The sequence below is a fragment of the Genypterus blacodes genome, unplaced genomic scaffold (genome assembly GCF_046128005.1).
Source record: "Genypterus blacodes isolate CSIRO-AG114 ecotype Tasmania unplaced genomic scaffold, CSIRO-AGI_Gbla_v1 ptg000062l_1, whole genome shotgun sequence".
In the NCBI taxonomy this organism is placed as follows: Eukaryota; Metazoa; Chordata; class Actinopteri; order Ophidiiformes; family Ophidiidae; genus Genypterus; species Genypterus blacodes.
The window spans coordinates 2,242,013-2,262,235 of NW_027466874.1; the positions used below are offsets into that span (position 1 = coordinate 2,242,013).

At 41.0% G+C, this 20,223-nt stretch overlaps 5 protein-coding genes across 5 annotated transcripts; 4 read left to right on the forward strand and 1 right to left on the reverse strand.

Annotated features, from left to right (window-relative positions):
* Positions 1-239: 239 nt before the first annotated feature.
* On the forward strand, positions 240-1,689 carry LOC143003627 (trace amine-associated receptor 13c-like). The gene is made up of 2 exons (XM_076154398.1): positions 240-409; positions 894-1,689. Exons 1-2 carry the CDS (start codon positions 240-242, stop codon positions 1,687-1,689), a joined length of 966 nt encoding a protein of 321 aa, XP_076010513.1.
* Positions 1,690-3,529: 1,840 nt separating this feature from the next.
* Positions 3,530-5,172, forward strand: LOC143003628 (trace amine-associated receptor 13c-like). Its single transcript, XM_076154400.1, has 3 exons — positions 3,530-3,631; positions 3,723-3,892; positions 4,377-5,172. Exons 1-3 carry the CDS (start codon positions 3,530-3,532, stop codon positions 5,170-5,172), a joined length of 1,068 nt encoding a protein of 355 aa, XP_076010515.1.
* A 1,933-nt stretch (positions 5,173-7,105) lies between these two features.
* Positions 7,106-8,556, forward strand: LOC143003629 (trace amine-associated receptor 13c-like). The gene is made up of 2 exons (XM_076154401.1): positions 7,106-7,275; positions 7,755-8,556. The coding sequence occupies exons 1-2, from the start codon at positions 7,106-7,108 to the stop codon at positions 8,554-8,556; spliced, it is 972 nt and encodes a 323-aa protein (XP_076010516.1).
* A 1,105-nt stretch (positions 8,557-9,661) lies between these two features.
* LOC143003630 (trace amine-associated receptor 7e-like) lies at positions 9,662-10,884 on the forward strand. The gene is made up of 2 exons (XM_076154402.1): positions 9,662-9,822; positions 10,089-10,884. Exons 1-2 carry the CDS (start codon positions 9,662-9,664, stop codon positions 10,882-10,884), a joined length of 957 nt encoding a protein of 318 aa, XP_076010517.1.
* A 1,220-nt stretch (positions 10,885-12,104) lies between these two features.
* Positions 12,105-19,477, reverse strand: LOC143003701 (fibronectin type III domain-containing protein 7-like). Its single transcript, XM_076154490.1, has 13 exons — positions 19,256-19,477; positions 18,793-19,053; positions 18,200-18,457; positions 17,382-17,642; positions 17,016-17,276; positions 16,400-16,663; positions 15,876-16,136; positions 15,410-15,667; positions 14,603-14,863; positions 14,052-14,339; positions 13,629-13,856; positions 13,142-13,201; positions 12,105-12,969 (listed from the first exon to the last, which is right to left on the reverse strand). Exons 1-13 carry the CDS (start codon positions 19,341-19,343, stop codon positions 12,689-12,691), a joined length of 3,030 nt encoding a protein of 1,009 aa, XP_076010605.1. The 5' UTR covers positions 19,344-19,477; the 3' UTR covers positions 12,105-12,688.
* Positions 19,478-20,223: the final 746 nt, after the last annotated feature.

Below are 20,223 nucleotides of genomic sequence, written 5' to 3' on the forward strand. Positions count from 1 at the left end.
CAAGACAGGTGTGAAGATGTGGAGAGGATGATGAAATAGGGAGGAGATGGGGAAGGGGGAGTTAGGTAACCGAAAAAATCTAAATGGGAAGGAGTGCCTGCTGAAAAAACAGAAAGGCATCAAGAACAGTCATGGAAATGAACAGGAGGCAACTGAGATAAATGAACCATTGCAGAAAGAGGTGAATCAGAGGGTTGCTAGAGATCAGCAGCTCTCTTTTCACATCTCTACTTCTGAAGATGGAGGGGGGATTAGAGGAAGCTGAGCTTAACATTTCTCTCCTCAACAGCTCCTGCAAGCCAACTCCTCTTTCCTCTCAGGTCATTCTCATTGACACACTGCTGTCCTTCATCGCGCTGCTCACTGTGATGCTCAACCTGCTGGTCATCATCTCCATCTCCCACTTCAGGCACAGATACATTTCTCACAAATTCTAAATACAGTTTAGAAAAGGAAGGGTTGTCATCTACAGTGCAACAAGAATACAAGCAAAAATGTGGAATGACAGCTTTATGATTATAATTACTATGCATAGAGACCAAGTTTAGCTCTCCGTCAGCCCTCAGACTCCACTGTGTGTTGCATGTAGCTTATTTGATCATTGTTCCTTCTTGCAAATGAGAACCTCATTATGTGTGCGGTTTCCGTAAGGTGTCACATTTAACAGCAATCAAAATAAATTTCCATTTCTATGGACAATTCATGCTTCAGCCTTTTTTGTTTTGGAGCTGATATACAGTATGGCGGTGAAACTATGATGTAAAAGTATGTATATGTTTATTTGTCATGCATCTGTGTCTCCTTTAAAGTGTAAATTTGGTCATCCTGTAGCTCAATATGACACACAGGAAAAAACTACTACCAATTTTAAAAATCGTAATCTCTCACTGCAGGCAGCTCCAAACTTCCACCAATGTCCTCCTGCTCTCCCTGGCTGTGTCTGATCTGCTCATGGGGCTCCTGGTGATGCCACTTTCTATTGCCTCAATGCATTCTTGCTTGTTTCTAGGTAAAATCATTTGTAACTTTATGGACTTGTTGAGTTTTATCCTCACTTCTGCATCTGTTGGGAGCATGGTGCTCATATCTATTGACCGATATGTAGCTATTTGTTGTCCCCTTCGTTATTCCTACATTATGACACAAAACAAAGCTAAAATGTGTGTGTGTTTGTGTTGGAGCTGCTCTGTTGTTTACAACACAGTAATGCTGAAAGACTACTTGGCAAAAGCGGATGTGACTGAATGTGTGGTTGTAATAAGCTACATTGCAGGGTCAGTTGACCTAATTCTTACCTTTATAGGCCCTGTTACTGTTATGATAGTTCTCTATATGAGGGTATTTGGGGTGGCTGTGGCACAGGCACGCATCATGCGCTCTCAAATTATTGTTGTTAAAAAGAACACTGTGGTTGCATCTGTTCAGAAATTAGAGATAAAGGCAGCAAGAACTCTCGGTATCGTCCTCCTTATGTTTTTGATTTGTCTCTGTCCGTATTTCTTTCCTTCTATGGGAGGACAGGACACCACAACAAATACTTCATCTGTTGAACAATGGCTGTTCTATTGCAACTCCGCTTTAAATCCTCTCATCTATGCGTTTTTCTACCCCTGGTTTAGAAAAGCTGTCAAACTCATTGTCAGCCTTCACATACTGCAGCCAGGCTCCTGTGAGGCCAACATGATGTAATGAGGTTGGCAGAATTTACATTGTGTACAACATGTTGAGTTAGTTTTGTTTATTGTACACTAAGCAAGAACACCTTTAATCACTTTGGAAGTGTGGGAATAGTGTAAATTCCTAACAAAACATTAGGAATATACAATAAATTACACTATAATGAACTGGTTGGTGAAGATAATTGAACTATGACATATGGCCAACTTCCCCACAGGTTTCCTTATAGTGTAAATTTACTTTAAAAACAGAATCTATCACAATGAATTAGAGGCTTAAGCATAGTAAAAATTATGAATAAAATAACCTGCATGATGCAATGAATAATATTTGTGAAGTATACATTAACTGCAGTTGCTCGTTGCTTATTCTCTCATTTAAATGATCAAATATGTTTTAAATAGATAAATAAATAAATGTTTTTGAATGCATTATTTTGTCTGAAAATGTCTTTTAACATGTTTTTATGTGAAGCACATAGATTTCCCCTCAATATGTTAACCGGTGTTTTTAGTTTCCCTTTTGTACACTGTAGGAGTTTTTCACTACATAATAAAGCTGCAAAAGTGTTTGTGCTCAGTTTTATGACTCTAACTCTCCTGTTTTTGTTTGTACAATGAATAACATAGAAGTGAGATTAATATGTAATCAGGTCCACAGCAAACAGGTTTTTTAATAACATAAGGCTCCCTGGCTGTTCTGTCATCATCTCAAAGATGATGACAGAACATGTAAGAAGACATTTTTTATGCACACTGTATGTGCATCAATAGTGTTGCAAAATGTTACCATAATCCAAACTCTGAGTGTGACTTGCATTTTTAATTGGAAGCTCAATAAACTCAATAAGAACGACTACAAACTACGACCTATGATCTTCAATGTCCTCCTCCTCTCACTGGCTGTGTCTGACCTGCTTTTGGGTGTCTTTACATCATTCCATATCCTCACCTCTGCATTCCTGCTGGTTTCTGAGTAAAATCATTTATCTTCTTCTAAACTATTTGGGTTTTATCCTCACCTCTGCCTCTGTTGGGACCATATAGCTCATAATACCGGTGTTCCTCCTCCTCCCCCTGGCTGTGCCTGTCCTACTCTTGGGCCTATTAGGAATTTCAGTTTTCTCCTCATTTAAGATAAGATAAGATGAAAGTGTATTATCCCGAGGGAAATTACAGTTCTTCTGCCTCCATTGGGATCATTGTGCGTCTTTGTGCATTGTCTATTGCTGTGTGGGTGTTTGTTAATGTGTTTGTGTCAAATGTAATATCTCCCCATTCTGAGGATAAGATTTGACCATTATTTGTTTTGCCTTTTCATGATTGTTAATTCTGTAATGAAGATCGCTGCTGAACATGATTTTTTTTTTACTTTTCCATGTAGTCCAGTAGTTCCATGACAAGGGAAAGTACGAGATTTGATCTATGTCCTCTACAGTTATAAACACTGCTTCCCAGTGGAAGGGCATGCAATTGTCTGTTTGTGTGTGTCTCTGTGATTGTCTGACCACCCTGCACACTGCGTCTTGCCCAATGGCTGCTATGCCAGGATCCTATTCTGTGTGAACATGCACAGGACAAGTAAGTAATTGCTATGAAGGCAGAAAGTATATCAAGCTGAATTGCTCTTACAGTAATAGCAAGCTATGAGGAAGTTTCTGACTTGTGATTTGAGAAGACAGTGTGAGATTTGATTCATGAGGCAAGTGTCTTGGACTACAGTAATCTAACACAGCCTTCAGAATTAAGTGGGAGAAGTTAAACTGACATAGGAGCAAAACTAGTGGCAGGTAGAACGCACAAAGGACAAGACAGGTGTGAAGAAGTGGAGAGGATGATGAAATAGGGAGGAGATGGGGAAGGGGGAGTTAGGTAACCGAACAAATCTAAATGGGAAGGAGTGCCTGCTGAAGAAACGGAAAGGCATCAAGAACAGTCATGGAAATGAACATGAGGCAACTGAGATAAATGAACCATTGCAGAAAGAGGTGAATAAGAGGGTTGCTAGAGATCAGCAGCTCTCTTTTCACATCTCTACTTCTGAAGATGGAGGGGGGATTGGAGGGAGCTGAGCTTAACATTTCTCTCCTCAACAGCTCCTGCAAGCCAACTCCTCTTTCCTCTCAGGTCATTCTCATTGACACACTGCTGTCCTTCATCGCGCTGCTCACTGTGATGCTCAACCTGCTGGTCATCATCTCCATCTCCCACTTCAGGCACAGATACATTTCTCACAAATTCTAAATACAGTTTAGAAAAGGAAGGGTTGTCATCTACAGTGCAACAAGAATACAAGCAAAAATGTGGAATGACAGCTTTATGATTATAATTACTATGCATAGAGACCAAGTTTAGCTCTCCGTCAGCCCTCAGACTCCACTGTGTGTTGCATGTAGCTTATTTGATCATTGTTCCTTCTTGCAAATGAGAACCTCATTATGTGTGCGGTTTCCGTAAGGTGTCACATTTAACAGCAATCAAAATAAATTTCCATTTCTATGGACAATTCATGCTTCAGCCTTTTTTGTTTTGGAGCTGATATACAGTATGGCGGTGAAACTATGATGTAAAAGTATGTATATGTTTATTTGTCATGCATCTGTGTCTCCTTTAAAGTGTAAATTTGGTCGTCCTGTAGCTTAATATGACACACAGGAAAAAACTACTACTAATTTTCAAATTCGTAATCTCTCACTGCAGGCAGCTCCAAACTTCCACCAATGTCCTCCTGCTCTCCCTGGCTGTGTCTGATCTGCTCATGGGGCTCCTGGTGATGCCACTTTCTATTGCCTCAATGCATTCTTGCTTGTTTCTAGGTAAAATCATTTGTAACTTTATGGACTTGTTGAGTTTTATCCTCACTTCTGCATCTGTTGGGAGCATGGTGCTCATATCTATTGACCGATATGTAGCTATTTGTTGTCCCCTTCGTTATTCCTACATTATGACACAAAACAAAGCTAAAATGTGTGTGTGTTTGTGTTGGAGCTGCTCTGTTGTTTACAACACAGTAATGCTGAAAGACTACTTGGCAAAAGCGGATGTGACTGAATGTGTTGTTGTAATAAGCTACATTGCAGGGTCAGTTGACCTAATTCTTACCTTTATAGGCCCTGTTACTGTTATGATAGTTCTCTATATGAGGGTATTTGGGGTGGCTGTGGCACAGGCACGCATCATGCGCTCTCAAATTACTGTTGTTAAAAAGAACACTGTGGTTGCAACAGTGAGGAAATCAGAGATAAAGGCAGCAAGAACTCTCGGTATCGTCCTGCTTATGTTTTTGATTTGTCTCTCCCCGTATTTCTTTCCCTCTTTGGGAGGGCAGGACACAGTAAATAACAATGTATCTGTTGAATCCTGGCTTTTCCACTGCAACTCCACTATAAATCCTCTCATCTACTCCTTTTTCTACCCCTGGTTTAGAAAAGCTGTCAAACTCATTGTCAGCCTTCACATACTGCAGCCAGGCTCCTGTGAGGCCAACATGATGTAATGAGGTTGGCAGAATTTACATTGTGTACAACATGTTGAGTTAGTTTTGTTTATTGTACACTAAGCAAGAACACCTTGAATCACTTTGGAAGTGTGGGAATAGTGTAAATTCCTAACAAAACATTAGGAATATACAATAAATTACACTATAATTAACTGGTTGGTGAAGATAATTGAACTATGACATATGGCCAACTTCCCCACAGGTTTCATTATAGTGTAAATTTACTTTAAAAACAGAATCTATCACAATGAATCAGAGGCTTAAGCATAGTAAAAATTATGAATAAAATAACCTGCATGATGCAATGAATAATATTTGTGAAGTATACATTAACTGCAGTTGCTCGTTGCTTATTCTCTCATTTAAATGATCAAATATGTTTTAAATAGATAAATAAATAAATGTTTTTGAATGCATTATTTTGTCTGAAAATGTCTTTTAACATGTTTTTATGTGAAGCACATAGATTTCCCCTCAATATGTTAACCGGTGTTTTTAGTTTCCCTTTTGTACACTGTAGGAGTTTTTCACTACATAATAAAGCTGCAAAAGTGTTTGTGCTCAGTTTTATGACTCTAACTCTCCTGTTTTTGTTTGTACAATGAATAACATAGAAGTGAGATTAATATGTAATCAGGTCCACAGCAAACAGGTTTTTTAATAACATAAGGCTCCCTGGCTGTTCTGTCATCATCTCAAAGATGATGACAGAACATGTAAGAAGACATTTTTTATGCACACTGTATGTGCATCAATAGTGTTGCAAAATGTTACCATAATCCAAACTCTGAGTGTGACTTGCATTTTTAATTGGAAGCTCAATAAACTCAATAAGAATGACTACAAACTACAACCTATGGTCTTCAATGTCCTCCTCCTCTCGCTGGCTGTGTCTGACCTGCTTTTGGGTATCTTTACATCATTCCATATCCTCACCTCTGCATTCCTGCTGGTTTCTGAGTAAAATCATTTATCTTCTTTTAAACTATTTGGGTTCTATCCTCACCTCTGCCTCTGTTGGGACCATATAGCTCATAATACCGGTGTTCCTCCTCCTCCCCCTGGCTGTGCCTGTCCTACTCTTGGGCCTATTAGGAATTTCAGTTTTCTCCTCATTTAAGATAAGATAAGATGAAAGTGTATTATCCCGAGGGAAATTACAGTTCTTCTGCCTCCATTGGGATCATTGTGCGTCTTTGTGCATTGTCTATTGCTGTGTGGGTGTTTGTTAATGTGTTTGTGTCAAATGTAATATCTCCCCATTCTGAGGATAAGATTTGACCATTATTTGTTTTGCCTTTTCATGATTGTTAATTCTGTAATGAAGATCGCTGCTGAACATAATTTTTTTTTTACTATTCCATGTAGTCCAGTAGTTCCATGACAAGGGAAAGTACGAGATTTGATCTATGTCCTATACAGTTATAAACACTGCTTCCCAGTGGAAGGGCATGCAATTGTCTGTTTGTGTGTGTCTCTGTGATTGTCTGACCACCCTGCACACTGCGTCTTGCCCAATGGCTGCTATGCCAGGATCCTACTCTGTGTGAACATGCACAGGACAAGTACGTAATTGCAATAATGAGGCAATTGTCTTGGCCTACAGTAATCTAACACAGCCTTCAGAATTAAGTGGGAGAAGTTAAACTGACATAGGAGCAAAACTAGTGGCAGGTAGAACGCACAAAGGACAAGACAGGTGTGAAGAAGTGGAGAGGATGATGAAATAGGGAGGAGATGGGGAAGGGGGAGTTAGGTAACCGAAAAAATCTAAATGGGAAGGAGTGCCTGCTGAAAAAACAGAAAGGCATCCAGAACAGTCATGGAAATGAACAGGAGGCAACTGAGATAAATGAACCATTGCAGAAAGAGGTGAATCAGAGGGTTGCTAGAGATCAGCAGCTCTCTTTTCACATCTCTACTTCTGAAGATGGAGGGGGAATTGGAGGGAGCTGAGCTTAACATTTCTCTCCTCAACAGCTCCTGCAAGCCAACTCCTCTTTCCTCTCAGGTCATTCTCATTGACACACTGCTGTCCTTCATCGCGCTGCTCACTGTGATGCTCAACCTGCTGGTCATCATCTCCATCTCCCACTTCAGGCACAGATACATTTCTCACAAATTCTAAATACAGTTTAGAAAAGGAAGGGTTGTCATCTACAGTGCAACAAGAATACAAGCAAAAATGTGGAATGACAGCTTTATGATTATAATTACTATGCATAGAGACCAAGTTTAGCTCTCCGTCAGCCCTCAGACTCCACTGTGTGTTGCATGTAGCTAATTTGATCATTGTTCCTTCTTGCAAATGAGAACCTCATTATGTGTGCGGTTTCCGTACGGTGTCACATTTAACAGCAATCAAAATAAATTTCCATTTCTATGGACAATTCAAGCTTGAGCCTTTTTTGTTTGGAGCTGATATACAATATGGCGGTTAAACTATGATGTTAAAGTATGTATTGTTTATTTGTCATGCATCTGTGTCTCCTTTAAAGTGTAAATTTGGTCATCCTGTAACTGAAAGTGGCACAGGAAAAAAAAACTACTAATTTCAAAATCATAATCTCTCACTGCAGGCAGCTCCACACCCCCACCAATGTCCTCCTGCTCTCCCTGGCTGTGTCTGACCTGCTCGTAGGGCTCCTGGTGATGCCACTTTCTATTGCCTCAGTGCATTCATGCTTGTTTCTAGCTAAAATGATTTGTATCTTCATGGACTTGTTGAGTTTTATCCTCACTTCTGCATCTGTTGGGAGCATGGTGCTAATATCTATTGACCGATATGTAGCTATTTGTTTCCCTCTGCGTTATTCTTACACTATAACAACAAGCAGAGCTAAAATGTGTGTGTGTTTGTGTTGGAGCTGCTCTGTTGTTTACAACACAGTATTACTGAAAGACCACCTGGCAAAAGCAAATATGTACAATTACGATGAATGTGTGGTTGTAATAAGCTACATTGCAGGGTCAGACCTAATTCTTACCTTTATAGGCCCTGTTACTGTTATGATAGTTCTCTATATGAGGGTATTTGTGGTGGCTGTGGCACAGGCACGCATCATGCGCTCTCAAATTACTGCTGTTAAAATGAACACTGTGGTTGCAACTGTTAAGAAATCAGAGTTAAAGGCAGCAAGAACTCTCGGTATCGTCCTGCTTATGTTTTTGATTTGTCTCTGTCCATATTATTTTCCTTCTATGGGAGGACAGGACACCACAACAAGTACTTCGTCTATTGAGGTCTGGCTTTTCCATTGCAACTCTACTGTAAATCCTTTGATCTATGCTTTTTTATACCCCTGGTTTCAAAAAGCTGTTAAACTCATTGTCAGCCTTCACATACTGCAGCCAGGCTCCTGTGAGGCCAACATGGTGTAGTGACACACACAGTGTCCAGTGTCAGTTTGGCATTATGGTTCCTTTTAGCCTGCTGTAAAAACGTGTTTATGTTTTGGCCTGTAACTTCTGAGCCTGAAGCCACATAATCAGAATTGTCTAGGTCAATCAGCTTTATTTATATTTTCTTTGAAAATGTTGAGTCAATTGTAATTCAAATTTACAAGTAGAATGCCAAGGCTATGGTCCACAGGTTGAATCTTTGCCTTTGGATATCCCTGTTAGTTTGTTTATTGTTCTCACATTAACTTAATTAATTATTTAGCTGCATAATAATACTGCACACTGATAGTTGCCTAATAGTTCTGCACACATAGAAATTCTCCTAAGAAAGCCAAAACCTCACTTTTACTGTCTTAAGTAGCACTGTAGTTGTTCAATAATAAAAGTAACCCTCAAAAATACAATTCAGCTTAATAATTGTGCACACAGTGTATTTGTGTGTCTGTTTGTATGTGTAAGCCTTGCTTTTTGCCCATTGACTGCTGGGACAAAACACTGCTGTGTGAACTTGCTCAGAATAAGTTATTATTCTTAAGGCAGCAAGTATGCAAAGGTCAATATTTTATCACAATACTAAATGAGAACGTGCCTGATTGTTATGCGTTCTTCTCTGATGCCTAATTTTGATCAGTTAATGGCAACTTTCTACTTGAAATTAATAATAAATTCATTTTAAATTCATAATGGGTGAACATTTGTATTTTTTTGGAAAGCATAACAACCCGGAAAACAATCATGATAATTATCCACTAACAATATGTCAGCATTGTTGTGATTTAAGCAGGCAATGTGACTCACAGTTGGGGCCTGGACTCCCCTCAAGACATTTACCATCAAGAGTTTGTGGGATAAGTTATACAACTGATGCAGCGATCCCAGCAGGTAGAAAACACCAAGAGGGGGAGGACAACGATCGACAGGAGGAGTGGGAAAGAGTACCTGCAGTAGAAGTGGGATGGCAGCAAGAACAGTAAGGAATACAGGAGACAAATTAGATAAATAAACCATCCCACAAAGAGGTGAACCAGAGGGCTGCTTAACCTCAGCAGCTCTCCTTTCACATCTAAACTCAGTTCATCTGACAATGGTGGAGGGAGCTGAGCTCAATGATTCTCTCCTCAACACCTCCTGCAAGCCAACTCCTCTTTCCCCTACGTTCATTTTAATCAACACACTGCTGTCCTTCCTTGTGCTGCTCACTGTGACTCTCAACCTGCTGGTAATCATTTCCATCTCCCATTTCAGGCACAGATACATTTCTTTCAATATAATTGAAATACTGTGGCACTGACACAAGATATGGAGATTTGAGTGTCATGCTGTGTATATGCAGTTTATTATTACCATTTCTTATTATTATCATTTGTATTTCCATTGTATAGATTTGTCAATTGTACAGTTTTACAATGTTTATTATGGTCCAAAGTCTGACAGTGACTTGGACTTTCACATTGTAGGCCAATAAGCACAACATCATCTCCAACCATCTTAATCATATTTTCTCACTGCAGGCAGCTCCACACCCCCACCAATGTCCTCCTGCTCTCCCTGGCTGTGTCTGATCTGCTCATGGGGCTCCTGGTGATGCCACTTTCTATTGCCTCTATGCATTCTTGCTTGTTTCTAGGTAAAATCATTTGTAACTTTATGGACTTGTTGAGTTTTATCCTCTCCTCTGCCTCAGTTGGGACCATGGTGCTCATATCTATTGACCGATATGTAGCTATTTGTTGTCCCCTTTGTTATTCCTACATTATGACACAAAACAAAGCTAAAATTAGTGTATGTTTGTGTTGGAGCTGCTCTGTTGTTTACAACACAGTAATTCTGAAAGACTACTTGGCAAAAGCGGATGTGACCGAATGTGTTGTTGTAATAAGCTACATTGCAGGGTCAGTTGACCTAATTCTTACCTTTATAGGCCCTGTTACTGTTATGATAGTTCTCTATATGAGGGTATTTGTGGTGGCTGTGGCACAGGCACGCATCATGCGCTCTCAAATTACTGTTGTTAAAAAGAACACTGTGGTTGCATCTGTTAAGAAATCAGAGATAAAGGCAGCAAGAACTCTCAGTATCGTCCTGCTTATGTTTTTGATTTGTCTCTGTCCGTATTTCTTTCCTTCTATGGGAGGACAGGACACCACAACAAATACTTCATCTGTTGAACATTGGCTGTTCTATTGCAACTCCGCTTTAAATCCTCTCATCTATGCGTTTTTCTACCCCTGGTTTAGAAAAGCTGTTAAACTCATTGTCAGCCTTCACATACTGCAGCCAGGCTCCTGTGAGGCCAACATGATGTAGTGATACACTCAATCGAGTTTAATTACCCCGTTAAGGAGATTATGTTTTCAGACGTTTGTTGTTTGCAGGATATTTCAAAAAGTCATGAACAGATAGTAATGGAACTTGGGGAGCTGAATGGACGATCCACGGGAAAAACATGACATTCTGGTACCCTTCCGACTGATGCTGGTACTGCAATTTCCACTTCTTCCTTTCTGGTCTATAACCCTTGAACTGAAAGTCATAAAATCACTATTCTTTTAAATCCACGCTGTCCTTCATCGCATTGCTCACTGTGACGCTCAACATGCTGGTCATCAATTCCATCTCACATTTCAGTCACATTTCTCACATATTCTATATACAGATTAGTAGGATAGTTAGATTGCTGAATCTACAGCACATAATAGTACAAAATAAGGAATGACAGATTTATTATTATTATTATTATTATTATTATTATGTTTAGATACAAAATTAGCTGTCAGTCAGAGCTCCACTGTGTCTGGTGAAGCAGCACTATTAAATCTCACCTCATTGTGTGATTGTCTGATGCTAAACGTTATGTAGCCTGCTCAGCTAGGTTGCTAACTAGCTTGCTGTTGTGAAATATGATCAAAAACTTTTATGGCTGTTTTATGGAAATTTGTTTGTATGTTGTCATCGCGTGTGGAAATAAGTGGAGTGGTGGTTTCTTTATAGGGTATTTTCAATAGAACCACGGGAGATAAAAGCTTGAAACTTGTTTTGTGTGTTTGTAGCATTGTTCTGCTCATTTCCAAGCGTTGTTTCCATAAGGCTGCGGGTAATTTTTACGTTCTAAAAGTAAGAACAGCTGAAAATTGTGTGTGTTTGTGTTCGAGCACCTCTGATATGTGCTATATAGTCAGGGTTTTTCTAATGATTTCCATAGTTGATAACAAGCGTAAAACTCGTCACTGTTGTTATGTCCAGCGCAGATTAAAGCTTTGAAAATGACACAAGGCTTCATGGCTGTTCTGTTTGTCAGTCGAGTTGACATAAAGATGGAAGGTTTTTTCATTCCTGCAGTGAAAGAAATCACTGCAAGCACATTCCGTAAAACACAGCTGTATATATACTCAGACACACGCGTGCACACACACATCCAACTGTGCTGTGAGTATTCAAAAAGCTAAACTTGTCCATCCACACTGGTGTTTAAACAGGGTGATACTTTTTTCACAGATTCTTTATTGCTTCATTTGTGGGCTTGATAAAAAAGAGATCTCTGTCAAAGCATTCACAAAATGAGAAGTTATATAGTACATCAAAAGAAAATATACTGCATGGTTTTAAAAATATTGCTTTATAAATTACCAGTTTATTTGTTCACACTACTTTTTAGTTTAATTTGTACGTACATGCTTTCATTTAACAATCAGAGAAACTAAGATGCTTTAAAAGTCTTATGTAGCCCATCTCAAAAATAGAACCATTTTTGATAAATATAATTTCAGCAATACTTTCTCAGACAGCTATAAAGCCACATGCTGCTATTATACCAGCCACAATTACAAGAATGTATACAACCTATTGCTAAAAGAAACTCAAAGATTCATAAGCACTCCAATCTAAACCTGCTCTTCATGTTTGATCTTCATTTATTTGTGACAAGTAAGACATACCCCACGCATAACAATTTTGGCTTTTAAGTCCACTGAAGATTTTGTAGGACTGCAATTACTTTTTGCCAGTAACAATTATCTCTTATGGGCCCTACTAGGTGGAGAAGACCAGAATCACTCACTGCCACTGGTATCTTTGCTCAATTCAGTGTCTATTTAAGGGAATCTGGAGCATTTCATTTGAGGGCATCAGTGGTTATCCATATCGGTTCGGAGTATTCACTTTGGCCCGTGGTGTTCTTGGCTGCAACTCTGACAGAGTAGGTGGTTCCCGGCTTGAGATTACTCTCTACGTAACTTAACTTGTCCACGGTTTTATATATTTGCTCTGCGTCTTTTCCATTTTGTGGCTCTTCGATGAGGACTACGTACTGGGTTGCGCCGCCCACTAGCGCCCACTTCACGTGCAGGGAAGTTCTTTTTACAATGACTGTCACTTCTGCTGGAATGCTGAAGTCTGAGAGAGACAGAAAGAGAGAGAGAGGGACAGAAAGAGAGCGAGAGAGAGAGAGAGAGAGAGAGAGAGATAGAGAGAGAAAGGGAGGTTTCATGAGAAATTAATTGTTGTGACCAATCATTGAATCTTTGTAGCACCAATTACGATGCAGTTTATGGAATAATGGATTTACCAATCCCTGAAGTGCCGAAGATTTCACTGTCCCGCAAATCTCTTCTTCTTCGTTTTGATGCTGCATGAGGGAGATCAGAGTGTTCAATATGAATTCCAGAAACCTGATCCAAAATAGATGGACAAATAAAATGCCTAACTCATCTAAATTAACAGAAAATTGATTGTTCCAGTCAGGGCTTCCAAGCTAAAGAATGCCAAGTGAGAGGATCATGATATCCTGACCACTTCCTCCTCCTCCTCCTCCTCCTCCTCCTTGCGCGCCCCAACCCACCAAAAAGAGTTAATGATGTAGCAACTTGATCAGCTGTCGCCGCAGTGGGTTGTTTTATTCAAGACTGGTATTGATTGAATGAGACACAGCAACTGGACAGTGCTCCATTTTTGCAGATAGATTGAATCATAAACTTTGGTATTGCTGGGGTCTTGCAGCTATTGCTATATACTTGAACCAAGCAGAGCTATAGAGCTTCAACCCTCTATCTGACCTGTTATAGCGCTGGTAGGGATGCTCTCCCCCACGTCATTGCTGGCTGTCACTTCAGTGGTGGCAGGATCGAGGTTTGTCAGTGTGCAGGAGAGCCCAGTGGTATTGCAAAGCTCAACACGGTCTGCACCCACACTGTACACAGTGTACTTTGTGGCGAACAGTGACGTGTCCCAGGACAGCATGGACTGGCTGCCACTGTATTTTACATTCTGTGGAGGACAGGGGACTGGCAAGGAAACAGTGAAAACGGCATTAATGGCAGTACTGATTGAAAGGTTGGGCCAGAATTCACAGCTTCTTATGATGTCCTAAAACACACCATGTCAAATGATGCACTCTTCATAAACATATTCACCCCTTCATTTGTTTTTTATCACTCACTTACTCTTCACAGATGCGTACATTTAAGTTTCAAAGTTACCTGTGGTCCCACCAAAGAGACTTGACGGATCGCCGGCCCCTGCTGCGTTTCTTGAGCGTACAGTGAGGTTGTAAACTGTGCTGCAGGGTATTGGAAACTCAAAGTATGGCCGGGGCAACCAGTATGAGGAGATGTCCATCAGGGCCTCAGGGCTGTCTTGGATATGGCCTGTTATCGCTGCCAGATACTCGACATCAGGACAGCTGATGGGGTTCCATGAAATCATGACCCAGTGCTTATTTTTTATCCGTTGCATTCGAACTTTCACAATATTCGGCGGGCATGGAACTGGGGAGGAAGATGATTTAGATTTATTTTTGTTAGTAAGATAAGTATCTGCTGAAATGCACAGGCAGATGCATCAGACACCTGATTTCAATGAAACTTGGTGGGAAGTTAATAAGGCCCAAAAACATTAATCATATTTAATAGTTGGCTATTATTCTACATAATCTGCCTATATACTGTATGTGAAACTGAATTTCTCTGTACAATGCAATATAACTGTACACTGCTGTGGTTGGTTTGCCTATTGAGGCCTTTTTATTTACCTGCTCCGTCCTGCAGGGGTTCACTTAATGAAGTGTTGCAGATGCCGTTAGAGCCTTCAACTGTGAAATTGTAAATGCTGCCGCATTCCAGGCCCTGGATGGTGCAGGACGTGCCAAAGCTTTCACAATACAGTTTGTCTCCATTCTGAGATTCGGCAGATGCTATATACTCCACAGAACCCGGTCTGACGTCCCAAGACACGACGGCAGAGTTTGTCTCACACTGCATATCCACTTTGAGACCAGTCGGCTCACAAGGCACTGAGAGGAAAGAAGGAGGAAGCCAGAGATCAAACACATGGCAAGGTGCTATGCTTGTCTTGTCAACCACACTCTTATCACTCAACTGTGGTGACTCATTCATATCTCTAAATAGGCAGGGTGAACAGAGATGCAGAAGAGCACTATTAAGATCAATAGTGTCCATCTGCTAAACAGTTCAACTGCTCTAAATCTCTTGAGAATTGTGGATATTTTACCACGGGCTGAGTGCACAACAACTTTAGACTGGCAGAATGCAACGATACAGTTGCAAGAGCCTCAACCTACTCTATCTATGCATCTACTAATCTACCCATCTGGTGCAGTGCTTAAACTCCTCCCTTGTTTACTGAAGGTACCTTAATATGTCTGTGGGTCAAATCCGTGGGTTCATTAGAAGTGGGAAACATTACAAAAAATGTTTTCTATGCTTATGATCACAAGACTGGTTGGTGCATTTTTTTTACCCAAATCTTTGATCATATCTAAAAGCCCCTGAGACAAAAAGAGGTTATAAGTGTTGATAATATCCAATCGTCTCACTACCTGTTCTGAAGGGCACTACGGTGGGATTGCTGGTACAGTTGGCTGTGGTGGCAGTGATGTCGATGCGGTAGAGCTGACTACAGTGCAGTTCAGCCAGGTTGAGGTTGTTCACTGTGGTGTTGAAGGTCTTAACATGTCCATCAAATGATTTGGCTGTCAGGTGGTAGGTTGTGGGCACTGTGGAGGGAGCCCAGTGCACTACAGCACCTTTCTCCTCACATAATGGAATGGCTGTCACATTCTTTGGTACACATGGAGCTAAAGCAGAAGAAAACACCTTTAATATTTCTATATGTGTTTCTAATGCATTTCATCTGTAATGTACAAGGACCCTCTCAACGTTTACATCCATATTGAGGTAATAGTTGTGGGTTTCCTACCAATGAAGCACATATTCTGACAAGCGACATGAAATGTGTCACCAATCTCAATGACGTGCTTCAAGTATTAGTAAACAGAAGAATACCTGTATAAATCGACTTTGGGGGGCTTCTGAGGCTGTTGCACTTATCAGATGAAGATGATACAATGATGCTGTAGTGCATGCCACAGCTGGCATCCTCAAGTGAACATGTAGTGGAGCTGCTGTTACAGTTAATGATGGTTTTGTCATCACCCTCAGCAGTAACCAGGTAGAAGGGCACATTGGATGTCTTCTCCCATTCAACTAGGATGGTATTAGTGTGGCACTCTACCACGGCACTAATGGATGACAGAGCACAGGGACCTACAGGACAGCACACGTGACAAAAGACTTGCTTCAGAAATCACTCAAAATGTGCACCCAAAATTACATGGAGTACCTTTTCAAAGACAGTTAAGACATAACTGTATTCAAACAATGTGTTTGTGTGGTTATGGTGATAAGCACAGTGAACCTGAAACTTTCAGCCACTAGATGTCAGTGCAGTGGTGGTTTTTGTAGCCCCTTAGAGATCAAGGAAATGTCACATAATTGGAAACAAGAGAATAGAGATTCATATTGAATACCTGTCTCGAGGTCAAAGGAGGATGTATTGTGTATACTGTGGCAGTATTCATTGATAGAGTTGACGTAGAAGGTGTAGAGTGTCCCACATTTTAGCTCTCGGACATTGCAAGTAGAGGAGGAGGAATTGCAAACGACTTGGTGACCTCCAGCCTCTTCAGCCAGCACAGTGTAGCTGAGGGCCCCTTCTGAAATGTCCCATGTTACCCAGGCATCATTTGTAACACAATCCAGACTGCCCTTGGCGTTTTCAGGCACACATGGAGCTATGGACAGGGAAATGCAAAAGAATGAGCGCGCTGCTCAAAGAATGGAATAATGCCCTTAACTGGTAACAATCTGTATGTCACTCAGTGGCATTGTAATACTTCCTCTTTTTCAACTCCATACTTGATATTTCTTCTGAGGCGTACTCTCTATCAAAGAGGCACGCAATTGCGAAATAGGGATCAGACAAACTTTTGCGACTCTGCTAAATTAAAGGAAGGATAATATAGATAATATCTAAGGAATATAAGTAAGGATAATTGAGGATCATTTCTAATCTCCTTCCCTATTCTTTGACATGCAATGGGTAATTTTGACATTTGAACAAATGTTTGATTGCTTGTAGTTTACCTGAGGAGGCCACATTAACTGGGCTCGGTTTGCTCTCACAGCCACCTCTTACTGACACAACAGTAATGTTGTATCTCTGTCCACATATTAGATTGGTGAAGATACAGCGAGTGTCATCTGTGTCACATTTAAGTAAAGCTCCAGTGTGGCTCAATGCTTCTACATGAAACCTCTCAGCATCTGGGTTGGGTGACCAGGACACAACCATGGAACTTGAAGCACATTGTATCTCAACGTGCACATTCTGGGGTGTGCATGGGGCTGGGGGAGAGAAACAATAAGACAAAAATTAGATTGAATATCTTGAGATCAAACTTTTACAAAGAGGTTATAATGTCAGATCATGTCTGTTTCCTGCCTGTTTACCTGACTGAACTACAGCAGCATCGCTTTTCAAGCTTTCGCAGGTTTCGTCATTGGCGGACACACTGATGCTGTAGGTCTGTCCACAGAGCAGGTCGCTTAGATCACAGAAGGTCTCAGTGTTGTTACATTGGATCTGATGTCCTGTACTTGTGAAAGCCACTGCATCGTAGGAGAAAGCTCCACTGGCACGCTCCCATGTCACTGCAATAGAGCTTGAGTGGCACTGTAGAGAAGCCTTGACATTGGTAGGGCTGCAAGGCACTATAATAAACAAATAAGAAATCAGACATTAGATTCTTTCACGAATTTACGAAGCAGTGGCGGGTTGATTAAAATCTGGTACTTCGTAGAGTAGAAAGCTGAATCTGATTAACAAAGACAATTATATAATTATAAAAACCTCTTCATCAAATACTTCACTGCTCACCAGACTCCCTGAAATCTGAGTTATGAATGAGCGCCAATGAATTGTCATTCTGACCTCTCTCGGAGGTATATGGAAACATTATAACAGCATGCAGACAGACAGACAGACAGACAGACAGAGACTAAGCAGCATCTGACACACACCTGTGTCTCAATAAGGGACAAACACAAAACAGTACATTGCATACATCTAGACATTATTTTACTACATTAAAACTAAAGGATTCTTTAATTTACACATAGATTCATGGTGACAAGATGTTGCTTCCCCTACATACAATACCAACAATGTTCTGCTAAACTCTTGTTAGACTATGAAGTGTTTGCTTGTGATGGTATTTTTTACAAAAATGTCATCATACCAATTACATCAGTGCTTTGCCCACATTTACCTGACTGCAGGTTGAGGTAGGCATTGCTGATGTCACACCGATCATCCACAGGTGTCACTGTCAGGTTGTACAGCTGGCCGCAATGCATGTTGGTTAGCTGGCAACTGCTTCGGCTGCTGCTACACTGGATCATGTGCCCATCAGGACCAGCTGCCTTCACCAAGTAGCCAGACACGCTGTCTTCTTCTTCCCATGAGACCAAGCCTGTGTTCGTGCTGCACAACATCTCTGCTGTGGTCCTCTGCGGTATGCACGGCACTGCAGGCAGACAGACGGGAGGAAATATAGTCTATTAATTGTATCAACGCTATCTAAAACTGCTATCCACAAATGTACTGACGGGGAAGCGTAATGACTGTGAAAAAAGTGTATCTATTGTCAGAAATTGATATCCTGTCAAATACAGGCAAACCGCACCTTTCACACACATTTTGTCCAGATTTAGCAGCTGCTGAAACTAAATATGCAATGGTACCTTTAGCTCTGTCACAGTTATAACTATTCATCCACAGCAGTTTTAAACATGTTGTTATGGTGAATACATTGTGCTGTGCCACATTAATATCAGATTCTAAATGAAACCTTGAATGTACCTGTGTTGATCTGCTTAGCGTTGCTTTCAGCACTGGTACAGGAGTCATCTGAAGCGCTAACAGTGATGGTGTAGGAGAGGCCGCACAACAGCTGATCGAACACGAATGAGGCCTTGCTGCTGTTGTGTGTTGACTCGTAGCCACCACTGCCCTGTGCCAATACTGTGTAGTAATGTGCCCCTTTGCTTTGCTCCCAAGAGACCGCCACAGCACCGGACTCACACTGCACATTGGTCTCTATCAGCTTTGGCACACAGGGCACTGCACATAGAGAGAGCATAATGATTCATCATCGATCCAATCCTCTCTGACAGTGGACGATCATAGCATCATAGCTGGATTATTACTCTAATAATATTATAACCTGCTTATTTGGTGTAATTCTTAACGATATACAATCTGTTATCCAACCTATACAGTATGGAGTGCATCAAAAACGTTAAAGTAAAATTGCAAGGCTCACCTGATTCCAGCTGTATGATGGCACTCTCTGACACATTGCACACACTGTCAATGGCAATCACAATAACACTGTAGGTGAAGCCACACATGAGGTCTGAGATGACGCATTCCCCGGTGTCTGTCTCACAGCCAGTTATGTGTTCTTGCACACCATATGCTTGGACAATGTAGGAATCTGCCCCTCTGCTTCTCTGCCACTCCACACGGGCTGTGTGCGCAGAGCAGTCAAGGGAAGTCCTGACGGCCTCAGGAGGGCAAGGGGCTAGTAAAGGAAAGAAAATTGTCATAAATTCCTGCCTTGTTGAAGTTTAAAATTAAAAACAGATCATTTTTATTTTATGACAAATGACAATATAATCCCCCCTTCAGACGCCCACATTCTGCTACTTCCTTTGAGACGTATTAAACTTATTGAGTCCTTACTTGATGTCACTTGCAAACTGTCACTGGGCGAGCTGTCACACAGGTCATTTGAGGCCACAGTAGTCACAGAATATGTCTGACCACACTGTAGCTGCTTCAGCTCGCAGTTGGTGTGGTTAGTGGTGCAGGTAGAAACGCTGCCGCTAGTGGACTGAGCTGTTGTGGTGTATTTCACAGCGCCCTCAGTGACGAACCAGTCTGACAGGAACGATTTGGTGAAGCAGTCCAGAATCACTGAGCCCGCTTTAGGTGTGCAGGGAACTGAGAGCAGGGGTGAGGAAATGTAGGTCTTAAGAGTAACATTGGCACAGTACAGTGAAGCAGTAAGGCAAATAATGAACAGGCGTCCCTAGTGTCCCGAAGTGTCTCGCTGAGCAAAGATGCATTATCATAAAAAGCAGAGATTGTAATTATCATTTGGATTCGAATCTGCCGCTCTGTTCTGGCCAGAAATAGAGTGGATGGACCACTTGGTACAATACGTTTATTGGGAATTGGTGCAGAGCAAAAATAGAGTCAAAAATTCATATTTAATTCATCAGGTGG

Coding starts and splice junctions, on each gene's coding strand:
- LOC143003627 (XM_076154398.1), top strand. CDS start 240: ATGGAGGGGGGATTAGAGGAAGCTGAGCTTAACATTTCTCTCCTCAAC. Junction 410..893: donor ATCTCCATCTCCCACTTCAG/GCACAGATACAT, acceptor CTCTCACTGCAG/GCAGCTCCAAACTTCCACCA.
- LOC143003628 (XM_076154400.1), top strand. CDS start 3,530: ATGGGGAAGGGGGAGTTAGGTAACCGAACAAATCTAAATGGGAAGGAG. Junction 3,632..3,722: donor GTCATGGAAATGAACATGAG/GCAACTGAGATA, acceptor CTACTTCTGAAG/ATGGAGGGGGGATTGGAGGG. Junction 3,893..4,376: donor ATCTCCATCTCCCACTTCAG/GCACAGATACAT, acceptor CTCTCACTGCAG/GCAGCTCCAAACTTCCACCA.
- LOC143003629 (XM_076154401.1), top strand. CDS start 7,106: ATGGAGGGGGAATTGGAGGGAGCTGAGCTTAACATTTCTCTCCTCAAC. Junction 7,276..7,754: donor ATCTCCATCTCCCACTTCAG/GCACAGATACAT, acceptor CTCTCACTGCAG/GCAGCTCCACACCCCCACCA.
- LOC143003630 (XM_076154402.1), top strand. CDS start 9,662: ATGGTGGAGGGAGCTGAGCTCAATGATTCTCTCCTCAACACCTCCTGC. Junction 9,823..10,088: donor ATTTCCATCTCCCATTTCAG/GCACAGATACAT, acceptor TTCTCACTGCAG/GCAGCTCCACACCCCCACCA.
- LOC143003701 (XM_076154490.1), bottom strand. CDS start 19,343: ATGTGTGGCTTCACCTACAGTGTTATTGTGATTGCCATTGACAGTGTG. Junction 16,664..17,015: donor AGTTAATGTGGCCTCCTCAG/GTAAACTACAAG, acceptor CCCTGTCCATAG/CTCCATGTGTGCCTGAAAAC. Junction 14,864..15,409: donor CGTAGTGCCCTTCAGAACAG/GTAGTGAGACGA, acceptor CTTTCCTCTCAG/TGCCTTGTGAGCCGACTGGT.